The sequence below is a fragment of the Dermochelys coriacea genome, chromosome 6 (assembly GCF_009764565.3).
Source record: "Dermochelys coriacea isolate rDerCor1 chromosome 6, rDerCor1.pri.v4, whole genome shotgun sequence".
Classification (NCBI taxonomy): domain Eukaryota; kingdom Metazoa; phylum Chordata; order Testudines; family Dermochelyidae; genus Dermochelys; species Dermochelys coriacea.
This window is the reverse complement of record NC_050073.1, coordinates 35,749,764-35,768,787: the sequence shown is the minus strand read 5'-3', so window position 1 is coordinate 35,768,787 and position 19,024 is coordinate 35,749,764. Positions and strand designations below refer to the sequence as shown.

Sequence of the window (19,024 nt, the reverse complement as noted above, 5' to 3'; positions counted from 1 at the left end):
ACTCTGAAACCTGTTTTTGAAGCTTTTTTGTTGAAGGATAGCCACTCTTAGGTCTGTAATTGTACAGATTACAATGCATCTGATGAAGTGAGCTGTAGCTCACGAAAGCTTATGCTCTAATAAATTTGTTAGTCTCTGAGGTGCCACAAGTCCTCCTTTTCTTTTTGCGAATACAGACTAACACGGCTGCTACTCTGAAACCTGGCACGAGCCACTAGTTAAACATTATATATTTTTAAAATGCTGGCAGAGGCGGGCCCGGCACTTTGGAGGAAGTATGCGAACTGCCTTCCCTTGCAGTAACATGTCAGCTGTCTTCCCCCCGCCCCCCCCAACCTGAAGAAAAGTCCGTGGGTCTGGCTTAGGTGCTAAAAGTCCTTACAAGGGCAGGGAGCTGTTTCCCTGAGCGCCTGCCTTGGATTTTATTATAACGGGCTGCCCCCTTTTAAATTATATTTCCCGTTATCCTTCTGCTGGGCCAGTGGGGAAAAAGGGAGTCTGTAAAACTGGCACTGGGGACAGAGCAGGTGGACGCGAGAAGCGGGGGCTCGCTCCTGCAGACCAAGCTCCTTGCCCCGCCCCGCCCGCCCCGCCCGCCTGTACCTCACGCGCTCGCGGGGCCTGGAGCGCGAGGCGGACACATCGCGGACGGAGCCGGGCGCAGAGAAGCCACTGGGGAGGGGGGCGCTGCTCAGGAAGGCTCCGCCCCCCGTCCTCGGCTAGATCCCAGCTGGGCTGGCGGCCGCGGGCGCAGTCGGCTCGCGGCGCTGGGAGCGGCCAGCCATGGCCGGCGTGCGGGAGAAGGCGGCAGCTTTGAATCTCGGCGCTGTGTACAGCCCGGCTAACAAGCCCCCGGGTACGGGGGGCGGGGGGCGTGAGTGGGAAACACCGCGGGAGGAGCCGAGCAGAGGAGTGACCCGCACGCTGCCCTCGCTCCGCCCCGCTGGTCCCTTCTCCGCACAGAACCCGCGTGAAAAGCTGCTCGGAGCGGGGATGTGTCTGCGCAGAGGGAGCAGGCGAGCAGCGGGGGTGGGGGGAATGTGTCCTTGAGCCTGTGGAGGGCGGCTGCAGGCGCTGCCTGCCCGAGGCTCTTCTCCCTTCCTCCCCCCCCCCCCCGCCTGGCAGTCTCCCTGCTGTTAGGTCTGAGGGCGCTTTCCCCAGGCCTGCAAGGGTGGGGCTCACGCAGGTGTGTCTTCGGTACCCCAAACCCATTCTCTGTGCAGGTGTCTCTGCCCGGGGGGAATCTCCCTGTCCCCAACGACCCTAGAAGTTACCCTCTTCCCTTTGCCCAGACCCTGGCATTGTGAGGGAGGGGCGATGAGGGGATCTAGTGTAGGATCTAGGGGCGATGAGGGGATCTGCAAGTAACAGTCAACTCCATCCTGCGGAGGGAGGGGGAAAGGGGAGTTGTGTACTCTGACCCTGGCACAGCATACTGTGGTGTCACTTTTCAGAGTAGCAGCCGTGTTGGTCTGTATTCGCAAAAAGAAAAGGAGAAGTTGTGGCACCTTAGAGACTAACAAATTTATTGGAGCATAAGCTTTCGTGAGCTACAGCTCACTTCATCAGATGCGTTTGTTGGAAAAAAACGGGAGATTGATATACACACAGAGAACATGAAACAATGGGTTTATCATACACACTGTAAGGAGAGTGATCACTTAAGATAAGCCATCACCAACAGCGGGGGGGGGGGGGGGGGAAGGAGGAAAACCTTTCATCGTGACAAGCAAGGTAGGCTATTTCCAGCAGTTAACAAGAATATCTGAGGAATGGTGGGATGGGGGGGAGAAATAACATGGGGAAATAGTTTTATTTTGTGTAATGACTCATCCATTCCCAGTCTCTATTCAAGCCTAAGTTAATTGTATCCAGTTTGCAAATTAATTCCAATTCAGCAGTCTCTCGTTGGAGTCTGTTTTTGAAGCTTTTTTGTTGAAGGATAGCCACTCTTAGGTCTGTAATCGAGTGACCAGAGAGATTGAAGTGTTCTCCAACTGGTTTTTGAATGTTATAATTCTTGACATCTGATTTGTGTCCATTCGTTCTTTTACGTAGAGACTGTCCAGTTTGACCAATGTACATGGCAGAGGGGCATTGCTGGCACATGATGGCATATATCACATTGGTAGATGCGCAGGTGAACGAGCCTCTGATAGTGTGGTTGATGTGATTAGGCCCTATGATGGTGTCCCCTGAATAGATATGTGGACAGAGTTGGCAACGGGCTTTGTTGCAAGGATAGGTTCCTGGGTTGGTGGTTCTGTTGTGTGGTCTGTGGTTGCTGGTGAGTATTTGCTTCAGATTGGGGGGCTGTCTGTAAGCAAGGACTGGCCTGTCTCCCAAGATCTGTGAGAGTGATGGGTCGTCCTTCAGGATAGGTTGTAGATCCTTATGATGCGTTGGAGAGGTTTTAGTTGGGGGCTGAAGGTGATGGCTAGTGGCGTTCTGTTATTTTCTTTGTTGGGCCTGTCCTGTAGTAGGTGACTTCTGGGTACTCTTCTGGCTCTGTCAATCTGTTTCTTTACTTCAGCAGGTGGGTATTGTAGTTGTAGGAATGCATGATGGAGATCTTGTAGGTGTTTGTCTCTGTCTGAGGGGTTGGAGCAAATGCTTTTATATCGTAGAGCTTGGCTGTAGACAATGGATCGTGTGGTATGATCTGGATGAAAGCTAGAGGCATGTAGGTAGGAATAACAGTCAGTAGGTTTCCGATATAGGGTGGTGTTTATGTGGCTATCACTTATTAGCACCGTAGTGTCCAGGTAGTGGATCTCTTGTGTGGACTGGTCCAGGCTGAGGTTGATGGTGGGGTGGAAATTGTTGAAATCATGGTGGAATTCCTCAAGGGCTTCTTTTCCATGGGTCCAGATGATGAAGATATCATCAATGTAGCGCAAGTAGAGTAGGGGCGTTTGGAGACGAGAGCTGAGGAAGCGTTGTTCTAAGTCAGCCATAAAAATGTTGGCATACTGTGGGGCTATGCGGGTACCCATCGCAGTGCCGCTGATTTGAAGGTATACATTGTCACCAAATGTGAAATAGTTATGGGTGAGGACAAAGTCACAAAGTTCAGCCACCAGGTTAGCCATGACAGTATCGGGGATACTGTTCCTGACGGCTTGTAGTCCATCTTTGTGTGGAATGTTGGTGTAGAGGGCTTCTACATCCATAGTGGCTAGGATGGTGTTTTTAGGAAGATCACCAATGGACTGTAGTTTCCTCAGGAAGTCAGTGGTGTCTCGAAGATAGCTGGGAGTGCTGGTAACGTAGGGCCTGAGGAGGGAGTCTACATAGCCAGACAATCCTGCTGTCAGGGTGCCAATGCCTGAGATGATGGGGTGTCCAGGATTTCCAGGTTTATGGATCTTGGGTAGCAGATAGAATACCCCAGGTCGGGGTTCTAGGGGTGTGTCTGTGCAGATTTGTTCTTGTGCTTTTTCAGGGAGTTTCTTGAGCAAATGCTGTAGTTTCTTTTGGTAGCTCTCAGTGGGATCAGAGGGTAATGGCTTGTAGAAAGTGGTGTTGGAGAGCTGCCTAGTAGCCTCTTGTTCATACTCCGACCTATTCACGATGACGACAGCACCTCCTTTGTCAGCCTTTTTGATTATGATGTCAGAGTTGTTTCTGAGGCTGTGGATGACACTGTGTTCTGCATGGCTGAGGTTATGGGGCAAGCGATGCTGCCTTTCCACAATTTCTGCTCGTGCACGTCGGCGGAAGCACTCTATGTAGAAGTCCAGGCTGCTGTTTCGACCTTCAGGAGGAGTCCACCAAGAATCCTTCTTTTTGTTGTGTTGGTAGGAAGGTCTCTGTGGGTTAATATGTTGGTCAGAGGTGTGTTGGAAATATTCCTTGAGTCGGAGATGTCGAAAATAGGATTCTAGGTCACCACAGAACTGTATCATGTTCGTGGGGGTGGAGGGGCAAAAGGAGAGGCCCTGAGATGGGACAGATTCTTCTGCTGGGCTAAGAGTATAGTTGGATAGATTAACAATATTGCTGGGTGGGTTACGGGAACCACTGTTGTGGCCCCTTGTGGCATGTAGTAGTTTAGATAGCTTAGTGTCCTTTTTCTTTTGTAGAGAAGCAAAGTGTGTGTTGTAAATGGCTTGTCTAGTTTTTGTAAAGTCCAGCCACGAGGAAGTTTGTGTGGAAGGTTGGCTCTTTATGAGAGTATCCAGTTTTGAGAGCGCCTTCTTAATCTTTCCCTGTTCGCTGTAGAGGATGTGTAAGGAGAGTGATCACTCTCCTTACAGTGTGTATGATAAACCCATTGTTTCATGGGGGTGTGTGTGTGTATATCAATCTCCCCTCTGTTTTTTCCACCAAATGCATCCAATGAAGTGAGCTGTAGCTCACGAAAGCTTATGCTCAAATAAATTTGTTAGTCTCTAAGGTGCCACAAGTACTCCTTTTCTTTTTGTGGTGTCACTGTTTTTTATCCTGGTATCTAGCAGCACTGCTCCCTAGCTGGGTAGGATATGCAACTGGCTGACTCCTTGTCCTATTGACGGTATTTCCGAACTTGCCTGGACTTTCCTGAGTCCCAAACTACTGGAGAAAAGTGTTTGTTTCTGAGTAAGAGGCTAAGCATCTCTGGGTTACATTCCACAGCTGCAAAAGCTGCAAATTGAGACTCTAGTTTAGTCTCTAGTAACTTGTATAGATTCATAGGTATTTAGACTGCAATCAAGTCATCCCTTAACCTGCTCTTTGTTAAGCTAAATTGATTCAGTTGCTCAAGTCTATCACTGTAAGACAGGTTTGCTAATCCTTTAATTGTTCTTGCGGCTCTTCTCTGAACCCTCTCACTCCTATTCTGGATTCCTCGGTTTATATGTCCAAGAATTGCATTAGCCCTTTTGGCTATAGCGTCACCTTGGGAGCTCCTGTTGAGCTAATTATCCACCACAGCTCCTAAATCTTTTTCAGAGTCACTGCTTCTCAGGATAGAGTCCTCCACCCCCTGTAAAGGTGGCGTAAGTTATTTGTTCCTAGATGGTTATGTTTTCTTTTAGCCACATTAAAACATACACTGTTTGCTTGTGCCCAGTTTACCAAGCAATTCATATCCCTTCGTGTCAGTGACCTGTTTTTATTATTTACCACACCCCCAATTTTTGTGTCATCCGCAAACATTATCAGTGCTGATTTGTAACTTGTAATCTCATTTAAAAAAAAAATCAAGTTAGTTTGATGGGATCTATTTTCCATAAGCCCATATCATTGGCATTAATAATAATACCCTCTTTTAATTCTTAACTGAGTCCTGTATCACTGCTCTGTTATCTTTCCCAAGATCAGTGTCAGACTGACAGGCCTATAATCACCTAGGACATTTGGTTTATCCTTTTTTTAAATGTTGGCACAGCATTAGATTCTCTCCCCTCACCCCCGTCTTCTGGAACTTCCCCAGCATTCCAAGACTTCTTGAAATTAACATTAACCTAATTTGTTGACCAGGATTATGAATGTGATGCCTCTCTGCTCCCATCTCCGTCATACCAGAGGGCCCTGGAACATAAATTGACATCAGCAGGCTTCTACTGAGCAGAGTTATTTTTTCTAATGTCCGCTTTATTAGTTTCAGAGTAGCAGCCGTGTTAGTCTGTATCCACAAAAAGAACAGGAGTACTTGTGGCATTTTAGAGACCAACAAATTTATTAGAGCATAAGCTTTCATGAGCTACAGCTCACTTCATCAGATACATAGAATGGAACATATAGTAAGATAGATATATACACATACAGATAAATTGGAAGTTACCATACAAACTGTGAGAGGCTAATTAGTTAGGATGAACTATTATCAGCAGGAGACAAAAACTTTGGTAGTGATAATCAAGATGGCTCATTTATTAGTTTCAGAGTAGCAGCCGTGTTAGTCTGTATTTGCAAAAACAAAAGGAGTACTTGTGATTTGTTAGTCTCTAAGGTGCCACAAGTACTCTATTTATTAGTGTTAACTTTGAGCTGAATTTTGAATTTATCAGTCAATGAATATTGCTGCTATCAGGGTATGTGCTGCTGGATAGCCATTACTGACCCAGTGGATGTTGATAATACTTTCTTAACTCCTGAATTTTGCTTCCACAAGTGAAACAGGGCCATATATTAAATAAAAGGGGAGATGCTATATGAGCCGTTTGGCTGCTTATGGAAGTTAGTATGTGTAAACGCTCTATAGGTTTGGGGTGCATGTGTATACTTGCAAGGATGTGTTACCTTCCTGTATTGGTGGGCTTTCTATCAGAAATCTGTATGAAAATTAACATGGTTAATATATCCTGTTAGCAGCCATAGCAGAGAAGCCAGGGAGTTCCAAACATGCAACTGTTGGGATTATAGGGTCCATAGATTTTTAACTTGCTGGTGGTTTTAAATTCTGTAGAAGATAAATGTCTGTAAGTGGTCCCCTATATATATCTCGTGTTGGTTGTCAATGGTGTCTTGAACAAGGTATTTTTGAGTGGAAAATCACAAGATGCTACCAGTTCAGGGGCAGGAGAACTTTAGCTGTGAATAAGTAGCAGGCTGAGGTGCTGGGGAAAGAGCATGCATGAAACCAGTGTACTACATTTGCCTAGACTTTTTTTTTTCTTGGCTGAGTGATGGTCTACTCTGAAGAGAGTATATAATTCTGAAAAACTGCACAGCAAGCTATCAGCAAATCACAGTAAATGCTGTTACTAATGCTTTCCCTGTCCTTCTGCCATTAGGTTTCAGCTTAGCACAAAAGCCATTTGGAGCAACATATGTATGGAGCAGCATCATCAATGCTCTTCAGACTCAAGTGGAAGTGAAAAAGCGGCGACAGAACCTGAAATACTTTAATAACTGTTTTATTGGCTCTGATGCAGTCGATGTAATCTTTGCTCATCTCCTCCAGAACAAATATTTTGGGGATGTCGATATTTCCCGTGCTAAAGTAGTGCGAGTGTGTCAAGCACTGATGGATTACAAAGTGTTCGAGGCAGTTTCAACTAGAGTCTTTGGAAAAGACAAACGGTCCGTGTTCGAAGATAGTAGCTGCAGCCTCTATAGATTGACAAATGTACCTAGCCCAGAAGACGGTCCATTTGAAAAAGAATATGTGCATTGTACCCATCAAAGGTTAGTACTCAATGGTATGCAAAGATAAGATGCTTTGCAGTGGGGAAACAATGCTATTTTTTGTGGTTTGTGTATTTAGTTTTTCTTGAAAGGCATCCAGCTAATCCCTTCCATCCACAAAACCAGTACAGCATGGGTGGCTGTTACCTGTTGGAACCTCATCTTCAAATGAGAAAGTTCAGTTTCTGTCAGTTCAGCCCTTGCCACCTCTGTCCAAGAAGTCACAAGGACTGAAACCTAGTTGTGGGGAGGAGGAGATGGGATGTTTATCCACTAAGTGGATTGAGACCATCAGTCTCCTCTTAATGGAGATATCAGATCACCTAATCACATGAATAATGTTCAGTCACTGCAATTCTGGTGTGGATTTAGCCTAGTAATCCAGAGTTTGTCTCATTACTAATTGACTGAGCCATGTAGTTCCCAAGAAAAACTGCAAAATTATTACTGTCTTTCCACTTTTAGAAGTCCCTAGCTGTTAAAAAGATTTGTGTAAATTAGGCCCCAAATTTACTGTTTTAAACTCCGAAAACAACTCCTTTTATGTATACAGAGGTCTGTCTTCAGAGTAGCTGCACTTATGGCCCACAGTTCTGCAAAGTTTGCACATACAATCAGAAAGTGAGACTAATGCGGGTAGTCTTGCTGTCCATAGTTAGATAAATGCAAAAAAATTATTACCATCTTAAAACATATTCCTATGTTGATGAATGTTTGAAGAAATTTGCTATATAAAAGTTGTTGGGCCAAATTCATCCCTGGCATAATTGCACTGCCTTTATTTTGGGGATGAATTTGGCCCATTATCTTTATACTTCTATAAAGCAGTCCTTTACTTCCTATTTCTAGCTGTTTAAAGCAGAAATGATTGGCCAGCTGGAGTTGCTATGGTATTTCTCCCATCATATGGTGGATAGCTGAAAAGAAGGAAAGACACTCGGATCCAGTAGGCCATGACTGGAATGGAGTAAAATATGGAAGTGGGTGGAGAGGGAGCAGGGACAGAGGGGTTAACAGCCTACAAACATTTGTGTTCATGTTAAGTTTGTCTCACAGGCTGTTTCTGTACTGCCTTAGCACTGATGTGTTACCACCTCTTACTGCTTCACAAACTCTATCCTAATCACAACAAATCCTTCACCGGGGGTGTGTGCTGTGTCTGGAACATCCCGTTCTCCTGTTTTATTTCTTCCATTTTTCAGGGGTCATTTTGGAAGAGAACTCCCTGCTGCTTCAGAGGGACCTGCCAATTCCAGGCCTGAAAGGGGAGGCAAGGGTGAACCAGTACACGCACTCATGGCTCTTAGCTGGGTTCTGATAAGTGGCTGCGTCTATATGTGCTGCCTGTGGGTACAGGGAAGACGGAAAAGCTTTCCAAACAGTGCACTGCTTTTGTGCTCCATGATATCTGTGCAGCCTAGGATGGAGAATCGTGGCAGTGAGCTAGGGATATTGGTGACTTGCTTTCTTCCCTCCTCTATAGCACTCTGTGCAGTTTTGTCACTCGGTGCTGCTCTGTTTTACTCCATGAACAAGTAGTAAGGAAGTGAAATGAATGCCAGTTTCCCTTGCATTGTTCAAACTGGAGCAGAGCAATGAGAGCAAAGGGAATTTTAACAAGAAGCTCAGAGGCATTTTTACTCTACTTTCATCAGTCTTTAGGAGTTTTGTGCTCTCTTCCGCCTGCCCCCCTCCCCTGCTGTTATTCTGCAGAAGCATTCAGTAAGATTTTTAAAAATAAAGCTTTATTAATTGACACCAAGGGTAGTCACTGTTTCATGTGTATAGGTTTGATTTTTAATAAGTAAATGGGCCCTTATTTCTGAAGTCCTGATATTGGATCACCCTTTCTCTTTGTCTCAGACTTGAGAAAATGGCATTTAATCCTCCTCCAGTCAAATCAGAAAGCTTAGAAGATCTTTGGGAAAACTTGAGTCTAAAACCTGCTAATGCTCCTGAAGTAAACCTCTCTGCAAGTTTGTCTCGTCAAGGTAAGCCAAATAAGATGTCCCAACTACTTGTGAGGCAAGGAGGAAGGAATAATACTAGTACGACAGGCATACACCTTTCTAGTCTTAAACTGGAGGAAAGATGTTAAGCTAGACTCTCTTCAGTGTTTGTTATGAAACTCAAAGTTCAAAACATAAGGAGAACATTGTGCGCTGAAGTTTTGTTTTAGCTTAGATTTTAACAGAGATCCGTTATCTCCAGTTTAAACAATACATCAATGTAGAAATTTCTGAGGGAGAACACGCTACTGTCACGGCCTGGCACAGATTCAAACTGGAGTCAGAAATCCTCCCTGTTTGTCAATTAACATCTTAAGATACAGTCATATCTGACTTGATCATAGCCATAACTCATTGTTGGTTCGAACCCTTTTCCTATCTGGCAAAATGTGCATATGCTCTACCCAGTCTCCAACCTTCCCCCTTAATTGCTTTATATGAGAGCATTTAAAATGGTGGCTGACAGTTTGTGTTTTCTCACTCAGTTTAAATTGTTTGTAAAATTTAGATTATTGGATTATTGCTAGATGTTTCCTTCTTTTGGCTTGATTCAAATATACTTCCTGGAAACTACAGTAGACAGGTCTTCTAGTTTTCAGTTATGGAAGCCTTAAATGTGGTAGGGATCTACAGCTAAGAGTCATTGTTTGAGCTTTAGAATCTTCAACAAGCCTTTCTTTCTTCAGAAGGCCCTGTGAGTATGAATTACCTGACTTGATTCCTTATCTATGACAAAGATTGTTTGCAAGTTAGAGTACAAAAAATGTAAAGCATTTCAGCCTTATCCAAAGGTAATTCTCCTACTCTAACAGCTAACTAAACAAATTCTTTTCTCTTGCTGTGATAAAGTGCACTTAAAGTTGATAAGGAACCCGCTCCTTGTTACTTGAACCCCGTGCTAAGAGAACACTGAAGTCTGTTAGAGGAAAGAAAAATATTGTAACTTTCTTGACTCTTCACTTCACTAGCAGAATCTCACTTTATATGCTCCAACCCCTCCCAGTTATTAATGAAGTATGGCAAGAACAAACAATTGCTCGTCTGCTGCAGCTTGTGGACCTTCCACTTCTTGACTCTTTACTTGAACATCAAGGGGTTAGGTCCAAGCTTCCCCAACCCAAGAAGGAGGCGGGATACATCATCACAAGCAACTACATAGACAGAGAAATTCTCAAGGCTTTCAGTGACTCTCAGTAAGTAGAAACTTGTTTAACTATGAGAGCAGGAAGCATTTCTGGACTGTTCTCTTCCGAAGTCACATAGAAACCTAACACAAATGGGCCTGTTATTGATTCATCCATAGCATGACTGTAATCATAATAAAATCAGCCTCCCTTATTGCATAAAAGACAACAGGCATGGATGGTATCTACTGACTGGGTTGAATAGAGATATAGTTTGCTAAGCTAACATCAGATTCAACAGAGACCATTACTGCTGATCCCTGGAAGGTCTCTGAAAGCACTGATAATTAAGTAAGGAACAAAAGTGCCCAAATGTCTTAAAATAAACTTTTAAAATGGCAGCAAAATACCACTGGTTTTTCATTTGACTTAGCAAAGTGGTGAATTCTCCAGTAAGGGCTACCTTATTACATTGAGATGTAAACACTCAAAATAGGGTTTAACTTTCCAACACTTGTAGATTGTGAGCAACCTGCAACACAAGTCAAGAAGCTATTGGACAGAAATGGAGACCAGACCTGGGACTGCGTTTAATGATTTCTCCAGCACAGAGATATAAGCTTGTCCATCAGCCACCTTCAATTATGGTCTATTTTATTCTAAGTAAAGGGGTTTCTGCACATGGTGAACTGGCTTTCTTTTAGCCAATCATCCTTTTAGTGTGAGGTGTTGGGAACTCAGGTTTGATAGGAAACTTTTGAATTGAGTCTATAGCAGTGGTCCCCCAAACTATAGCAGTGGGCATGCCCCACAAGGAGGGCATGGAAGAATGTTCAGGGAGTACATAGCTGGGCCTGGGCCAGCCCCCGCAGGAGATGGGGAGGGCCCTCCAGCTGGCTAGACCCCAGCCCAAGATTCCCTGCTGAACCAACTGTGCAGTAATGGAGGGGGATGTGTGTGGACCGATTCCATTACTGGTAAAGGGGGGTGCAATAGGAAAAGTTTGGACACCACTTGTCTATGAGGAATTAGAGTTACAACTTATTCTCTTCTGCTGAGTATTCCAGATAGATATGTCATTGGAATTACAGCAAATAGTGGAAAATCAGCTGGAAAAGAATTAAGCGCACTCTCCCTTTTAATATTAAAGTATTAGCAGTGTAATCTTGTAATGTAGTTTATTTTTAATGAAGGGCTTGGTCGTAATTGTGTATTACTGCTGTGTCAACTCCCTAAGGTTCCAAAAGGCTAGCATTGTTCAGCATGGAATTAAACTTCTCACACCTGAAGTATGCAAATACAAAAAGCATGTTTCAGAGTAGCAGCCGTGTTAGTCTGTATTCGCAAAAAGAAAAAAAGAAAAGGAGTACTTGTGGCACCTTAGAGACTAAATTTGTTAGTCTCTAAGGTGCCACAAGTACTCCTTTTCTTTTTACAAAAAGCATGCTGAGGTATGCAGTAAGCCAACATCATCTGCCTTGAAATTATTAAATGTAGTTTTTAAGGGTTTGCACTTCTGATCAGAATAGGTGCTGGTAAGTTATTTCAGAGTGGGGAGAAATTAATTAGACAAAAAAAGAAAAGCACCTGATGTAGAGGAGATGACAGTGAGGATAGGTAACATAAAATGGCTTTTTGTTGTGCATTATGGTTAAAGAAAAGAACCTAAAACTAAGTGTGGCTGTATAATTCTTTCTTTTGGATTCTGGAAACTCTTAATCAACCGTGAGTGAACAGACTAAAAATCTCTTCAGTATACTTAAGATATTTCAAATCCTTAATCATTAGTTTAAAAAAGTCTTAGCCTGAAATTGGATAGTCTGCTATTAAAAATATGTATTGAAACCCGTCCTTATCTGTTAAGGTCAGATCAAAGTTGAGGAATTTCTGATCAGGTCTGGTAATTACACCACATATACCTTGTACATAGAATGCCACTTTGACCTTGTCCAGCTAAATGAGATTACAAATATTTCAAGCAAACAGAATCCTAAACTCTGAGCTTGAAAAGCAAATAATGGAGGAACAGACATTTAAACCCTTAACTTGATCCTAAACTCTCAGTCTAGGTTCTTAGGCTTTGCCCGTTACTATGATATCTGAACACCAACATATTTTCATTTACTCGTTTGAACATTTACATGGATGTATTTGCAGAGTCTCTTGTCCTCTGGAGACAAAATTCAGCTGGCTGACTATGAAGATACAGACATGAAACAGTTATTTCTTGGTCTTTGGATAATGGTCTTTCTTTCTAGGACTGATGAATGGCTCTCTGCAGCAATAGATTGCTTGGAGTATCTTCCAGATCAAATGGTGGTGGATATAAGCAGAAATTTGCCTAATCAACCTGATAAAGCAGACACATGGAAACTACTGCTGTTTGATACCATTGGTAGATACTACAGCCAAAAGAAGGAGCCACTGTTAAGCCATGCATCTGACATCCACACAGGAATTACAGAGCTGTTGGGTAAGTGAAATGAAATGAAGCTGAGATCCCAGGTTCATCTGGTGAGTGGACAGCAGGACTGGGTACTTAGCTGTCAGGCTTCAGGTTTGACTGCTGTGCTACAAAGGTATAAACTCTAGTCCTAAAAATTAAGGCTATGTCTCTACTATAGCCTATGTCGGTAAAACTTAGTTGCTCAGGGGTGTGAATATTCCACCCCCCTGAGGGACATAAGTTACACACTGACATAAGTATTCATGTGCACAGTGCTATGTTGGCGGGAGAGCTTCTCCTGCTGACATAGCTTATGCTGCTTGCACGGGTGGATGGATATATAAATATATTTTATGCCAATGGGAGAGCTGTCTCCTGTCAGAGTATCTTCTCCACATGTGCTGCAGCCATGCAGCTGTACTTAAGCAGCGGTGCAGCTGTGGCCTAAATTTTGAGTAAGAGAACTCTAACTTAGGAGCCTCAAGGCCAGATTGTCTACACCTGTGCAAAGTGGGTGTGAAACTTTAACTTTCTGATGTGACTGTATTTTATACCTATTTTACACAGGTGTAAATGACTATGCAAGATGTAAAGCAGTAGAGAACCAGGCCTAAGTTACCATAGCTACTGCATACAACTTCATTTTGGCATATCTGTATTGGTCCATTAGAATTTACCAAGTGTTCTTTTAAGCCTAGTTTGGTTTTCTTTAGGTAGATATGCGTATAGCTCGCTAGTGGCTCCCTCATCCCACACTGTGGATAATATATTTCATTTAAAAATATTTCAGAGGTGAATAACCTAGTATGATTCACTTTAAATATGACTATTAGCCAGGATGGGCAGGGATGGTGTCCCTAGCCTCTGTTTGCCAGAAACTGGGAATGAGCAACAGGGAATGGGTCACTTGATGATTACCTGTTCTGTTCATTCCCTCTGGAGCACCTGGCATTGGCTGCTGTTGGCAGACAAGATATTGGGCTAGATTGACCTTTGGTCTAACCCAGTATGGCCATTCTTATGATTATCTCTGCCATCTCCTCCAGCTGCTTCCACCATCACTGCCTAGTCTAGTCTTTTCCAGATTTAGCTTGAGCCAGCTCGCTCTCATCCATGCCCCTAACTTGACTAGACTTTACCTGAAGTGCATCATCTGAATCAGACAAGATCGAGGCATAAAGCGGGGAGTCATCAGCATACTGAAAACGCAGAGCCCCATCTCTCCTTACCAATCCTCTTCTGAAGTGTGCCACTCGCTATTCAGAGAGTTACTGGAGGAGATTACCTTAGTCTTGTGTAAATTAACTTTTAAATATTAAGTTCAATTAGTGCCAGTAAGAACTGCAGAAGTAATTCCCTTTGAAGACTCCACAAATTGCATTGTATTGTGTATGTCTGGCATAACTGGAGGTCACACCGATATAGTAGCTATTTTTTGTAAAGTTGCCAAAGTTGATTGTAACGTTGACTTTACAATTCAATCTTATTTTGTGGAATGTAAATTGCTAATTGAAGTTGACAAAGTGAGATCTCTTAAATGAGTGTAGAGAGTCCAAGTATGGAGTGTTCTACAATGGCAAGCCAACAGACTGGTCACCAGACTTGTCAAAACTGATTATCATGGTAGAGGTGGAAAACACCTGGAATCCGAGAGTCCAGGTGAGGAGGAAGGGTGTGGGGGGGAGGAGGAATTTGAGCATAAATGCTACGTGATCGTGGCAATGATCATGTGTTATTTAAGAATACTGAAGAACTTAAAGCAAAGTGGCCTATGAAATCATTCAATGCATAGAATTCTATAGAAACTGCCAGAAGTAACACAAACGCAAAAATGAAATTATTTCAGTTGGGTGGCTTGTTTAGTTTTGTGTTTATCTCTTTGTTTCTGTTAGTATGCATCCTGTTGCCTTACGGGTTCAAAGCTGGTATATAATTTAAATATTTTTAAATCAACTGATAGAGAAATATTTTCCATTATAAACCTCAAATCTGTATAAATCTATTTACGGCTGCATAATCTAATGGAAAAAAATTGTTTGCTTGCATAGAGACAAATTACTCCTAAATTTTAATACAAGAATCAATTACCTTTCTAAAACAGGAGCAGAGTGAAAGAGAAACTTACTGTTCGCACTGTGGATACGCTTAGGCCTGGTCTATGCTACAGAGTTAGGTCGACGTAAGGCAGCTTACGTAGACCTTATTCTGTAAGCGTCTACACTGAAATGTAGCTCCCGCTGATGTAACTCATCCACTATGCTGACTTAACTCCACCTCTGTGAGAGGCGTAGCGCTATGGTCAATGTAATTAAGTCAACGCAGTGTCAGTGCAGACACTTGTGTTGCTTATATCAACTGTTGTTGCTTTTCAGAAGCCATCGCACAGTGCCCCACACTGACAGTTAAATCGGTGCAAGCGCTCCTGGCGAGGATGCACACCACTGACGCAAGGAGTGTAGTGTGAACATAAAAAAGTGATTTGATTACTGCGGTGGCTGTGTGTCAGTGTAACTTTGGTCAACTTAATTTGGTAGTGTAGACTTGCCCTTAGTCTCTGCTTAGATATGTCTAGCCTAATGGATAACTTTATCTGTTTTTTGTTGGTTAATTTACTAAAAATTAATGTTTCTGGACTTTGCTCTTTCAAAAAAGATATATAATAGGAGCATGAACCTATTCAACTTCTGTGTTTTGTCCCAGTGAATGGAAAGACAGAACCAGCTTTAGAAGCAATTCAACTCTACTTGAAGCTTTTGGATAGTCAAACTAGAGAGGAGTTTAGGAGGCTGTTGTACTTCATGGCTATTGCAGCACATCATTCTGAGTTCAAGTTGCAGAAAGAGGTAAATTTAAAGTCCAAGATTTCTAGCAATCTTATAACTTCCAGCAGACTTGTAATATCTGGGGGGCGGTGGTGTTTAACCTCTGTGTCTTCATATAATTTAATGTTGAAAGACTGTATACTTAAAAAAAAAAGTACGCTAAAATGAACAAGGTAATGCTTTCTTGTTAACCATACTTGGTAAATAAGAAAACTATAGTGCTACCCTCTGACTATTCTGTCGCTCTATTTTGTAGAGTGACAACAGGATGGTTGTAAAAAGAACATTCTCTAAAGCTATTGTCAACAATAAAACTTTATCCAAAGGAAAAACTGACCTCCTAATTTTGTTCTTGGTGGACCAGCAAAAAGACGTTTTAAAGGTAAGACTGAGAAAGTAGCCACCTTAGACAATTGAACTAAACTACATCTCAAATCTACCTAAAACATTAACCATAGAAAATGTTTATATTTTCTACTCTCTCTTGTTCAAGATCCCAGCAACATTACATAAAATGGTTAGCGATAAGCTGATGGCTGTACAACAAGGACAAGATCCTAATAAGGATACAGGTAAGTGTTTTAAAATTGCCTTTTAGACTATAGATAATGTGTTTTAAAAGTCACTTTCTTCTTGTAATCTGGACAAATATGTAATCTCACTAAAAATGCAGTCTGAGACTGCATCAAAGGATCCTTTTTAAAACTGGGTGTGTCATGAAAGGTACAGAACCATCTTAAAGGCAAACATGCCTGTAAAATCTACAGGATGGCTAATTCTGTCCTATGGCTTGTAAATTATCTAACTTTTTTACATGTCTTTAGGCTACACCTTCTGCCAGAAACTTGATCAGAGTGAATATCACTACAGCGTACAGAAGACCACAAAAGCTGAGCTGTTATCTTTGCTAAAAACTATTGATGAAGATACAAAAATCTCTGCCAAGGAGAGAAAGAAACTGCTAGGTCAATTTCATAGTAGCAATCCAACTATTTTCATGCAATACTTTGGTGACAGAGTTACTAATATGTGTGTGTAATTTAAAATTAAAGAAATGTAATCTGTACAGTAGTTTTCAAAACATTAATGTCTTTTTTTTAAAGATTTTGTATTCATCCACATAATAAAATTATTTTGAAGATGAATGGAATTTACAAGTAATTAAATTAAAAACTATAATCTTGGTCTTCAGTTGCTGTTATAAAGCAACTGATATTTATGAAACAGCCTCAGTGCTCATTTTAAGTTTTTGTTGCTGAATTGCCGAAACAATGGCAATGAAATCTGAAACCAAGAATCCCAACTCCTGTATTATTTTAATATTACTTTCTTCAACATGGAAGTAAAGTCCTGTGACAATGGAAAGCGAGTCACTTAGCAAAAGTATTTGCTTCTGGCTGTCTGGGACTGGTTTTTGGGGGAGGGAGTATGTGTTGGGTTTTATTTTTCCTCCTCCAGCAATTTTTTTGGTCTTGAATCTTAGCCTAATCTAACTGCCCTTGTAAGACATAGTTCAAGTTAACATATCTTTCCCTTTTTTAAACCAATGCAGTACCACAGTAGTCTAGAAAACTGTATAAACACTTGTTTGGTATTCCACAACCTTTATCAAACTAATTGAACTCTCATGTTAAGATGACTCATTGTGCCAATTTAAGCTTAATGGGGGAATGACTTGATCATTAAGGGCCTGATCCTGCTGTGTACCCTCAACTCCCATTGACTTTAATGGCTTTAGAGTTGCTGTAGAAAGATAATATTCAGTTGTAGCTGGATATCAACTGGTTTAGCAGAAAAGCCAGCCTATGAGTGCTTTAATGAATCTTGGTTACTGCAAAGTAATGGTCAGTGATGGAGTGCTCTTAGTATGAACCTTTTAGCTACAGTTAGTGATTTTTGGAACAAACACAGGGATTTTGAATTCTACAATGTGGACATGTGATTTGTCCACATAAATCCACAGTGAAACCCTGGAGGCTGCGATGTATCTTCCTATTGTGCTCTTAAAGATGAGTGGGAGCGTAGTCATCAGTCTCTTCAAGGACATGGAGCCAACTTTGCCCTTACTTGGAGTTGAGAGGGTTTCACCAAGCTATTGGTGCCAGTAAAAACGGTTTCCCTTCATTATATATGTCCCTTGCTGTATAGTAACTCTAAATTGCATTATTGCTGTCTGCCTTCATTGGTGTGGAACAATGTAATTGAAACTATCTACTATTTAATTTGGGAGAATAAGGATGGTTAATTTAGTGTGCCAAAATGCAAATAGCCATTGCCATTTAGGGTTGCTGAATTACAGGGGCAAAAAGATTAGATGGCTTTTCCTCCAGCTCCCAATGATACTCTGCTCCTTGGCTCCTAAACATGAATTATCCTGAAGAAAGATCAACTTGATGCTACTTTAATGGGTCTGAAGTCAATTGACTTTCAGACAGGGTTGATTCAGTGTAGCTAAAGCAAGATAGGCTCCTGCTATATTTTTCTTATTAGGTTACTTTTAACTACATTCAAGACAGAGATTGAACTGTGCCTAACAGCTGTAAATCTGCGAATTCATGACATATGGCAGATCATTGAAATGGTCTTTGTACTGGCTTAAGAGCAGAATGAGTATTGTGAAATGGATCATTGAGCTGCCTAAATCCAAGCCTGTTTCTGAAGATGTCCATAAAGTGCCTCATCTTGAAGGGTAGGAGTATACACTTGTTACAAAATGCACATTGCTGTTCTTATTGGAGTACTAGGTAATGAGCACATACAACACCTCTATGCAAATATTAATCTTTTCTATAATATGACAGCTCCACTCTCCCCTCCATGAAACCATAGAATTTCATATACCGCAGAAGTCAAGATAAGTATTGTGCGTAGGCAGTGATCCCTGTTAATTCAATATATAATTTTCTGTGCAACAAATGGCTTCTCAGTCCATGCGTATCAGTATTTTTGCTTCTGTTCTGGTGGATTTTTTTTTTTTAAAGTGAGTTGATTGAGTACTGAAACCACCTTTATTGCATTCTGGGGAAAAACAAACTAGGTGTGAGGTAGTAGGATTCAAGACTCCCTACCCTTCCCTCCCCCTTCCTAGTTTTTCTTCCTCACACCTATTTGAGGCAAAGAATAATTGTTTCCTCTCCTTTTACCTAAGGGTGACATAAAAAGCAAGAGTTACAAAGAGGTAGTTTTCCATTTTGGAAAAGCTTTGGTAGCAAGTGACAAGGCTTATTTTTGTCAAGCAATATTAATATTGCTACATTTTTAATGGGCCAGTTTTAACCTGCTATTACTATCCTAGCTCTGTGGGAACCGTCTGTGCCTCTTTGTACCAAATTTGTTCTAAGAATTTCCTCTCTTCAAACTGCCTTACTAGTTGATGTAATAGGGCAAGAAATACCATGTGGGGTGTCTTTTATTGTGTAGGCAACTGTTGGTCTGAATATCTCAACTAATTTTACAGCTACTAACCCGTAAGGAACAGCGGATATTGAGTAAGCTGGGGTTGAGTGT

The 19,024-nt window shown here is 42.0% G+C and overlaps 1 protein-coding gene across 4 annotated transcripts; it reads left to right on the top strand.

Annotated features, from left to right (window-relative positions):
* The first annotated feature begins 591 nt into the window (after positions 1 to 591).
* Positions 592 to 16,662, top strand: DEPDC7 (DEP domain containing 7). Of its 4 annotated transcripts, none has more exons than XM_038406255.2 (9): positions 592 to 856; positions 6,723 to 7,116; positions 8,980 to 9,107; positions 10,129 to 10,318; positions 12,508 to 12,722; positions 15,396 to 15,538; positions 15,774 to 15,899; positions 16,011 to 16,089; positions 16,342 to 16,662. In XM_038406255.2, exons 1-9 carry the CDS (start codon positions 784 to 786, stop codon positions 16,554 to 16,556), a joined length of 1,563 nt encoding a protein of 520 aa, XP_038262183.1. In that variant the 5' UTR covers positions 592 to 783; the 3' UTR covers positions 16,557 to 16,662. The 4 variants fall into 4 exon arrangements, with proteins under 4 accessions (XP_038262183.1, XP_043371691.1, XP_043371692.1 ...); XM_043515756.1 differs by having other exon boundaries at positions 631 to 865; XM_043515757.1 differs by having other exon boundaries at positions 633 to 862.
* The last annotated feature ends 2,362 nt before the right edge of the window (positions 16,663 to 19,024 follow it).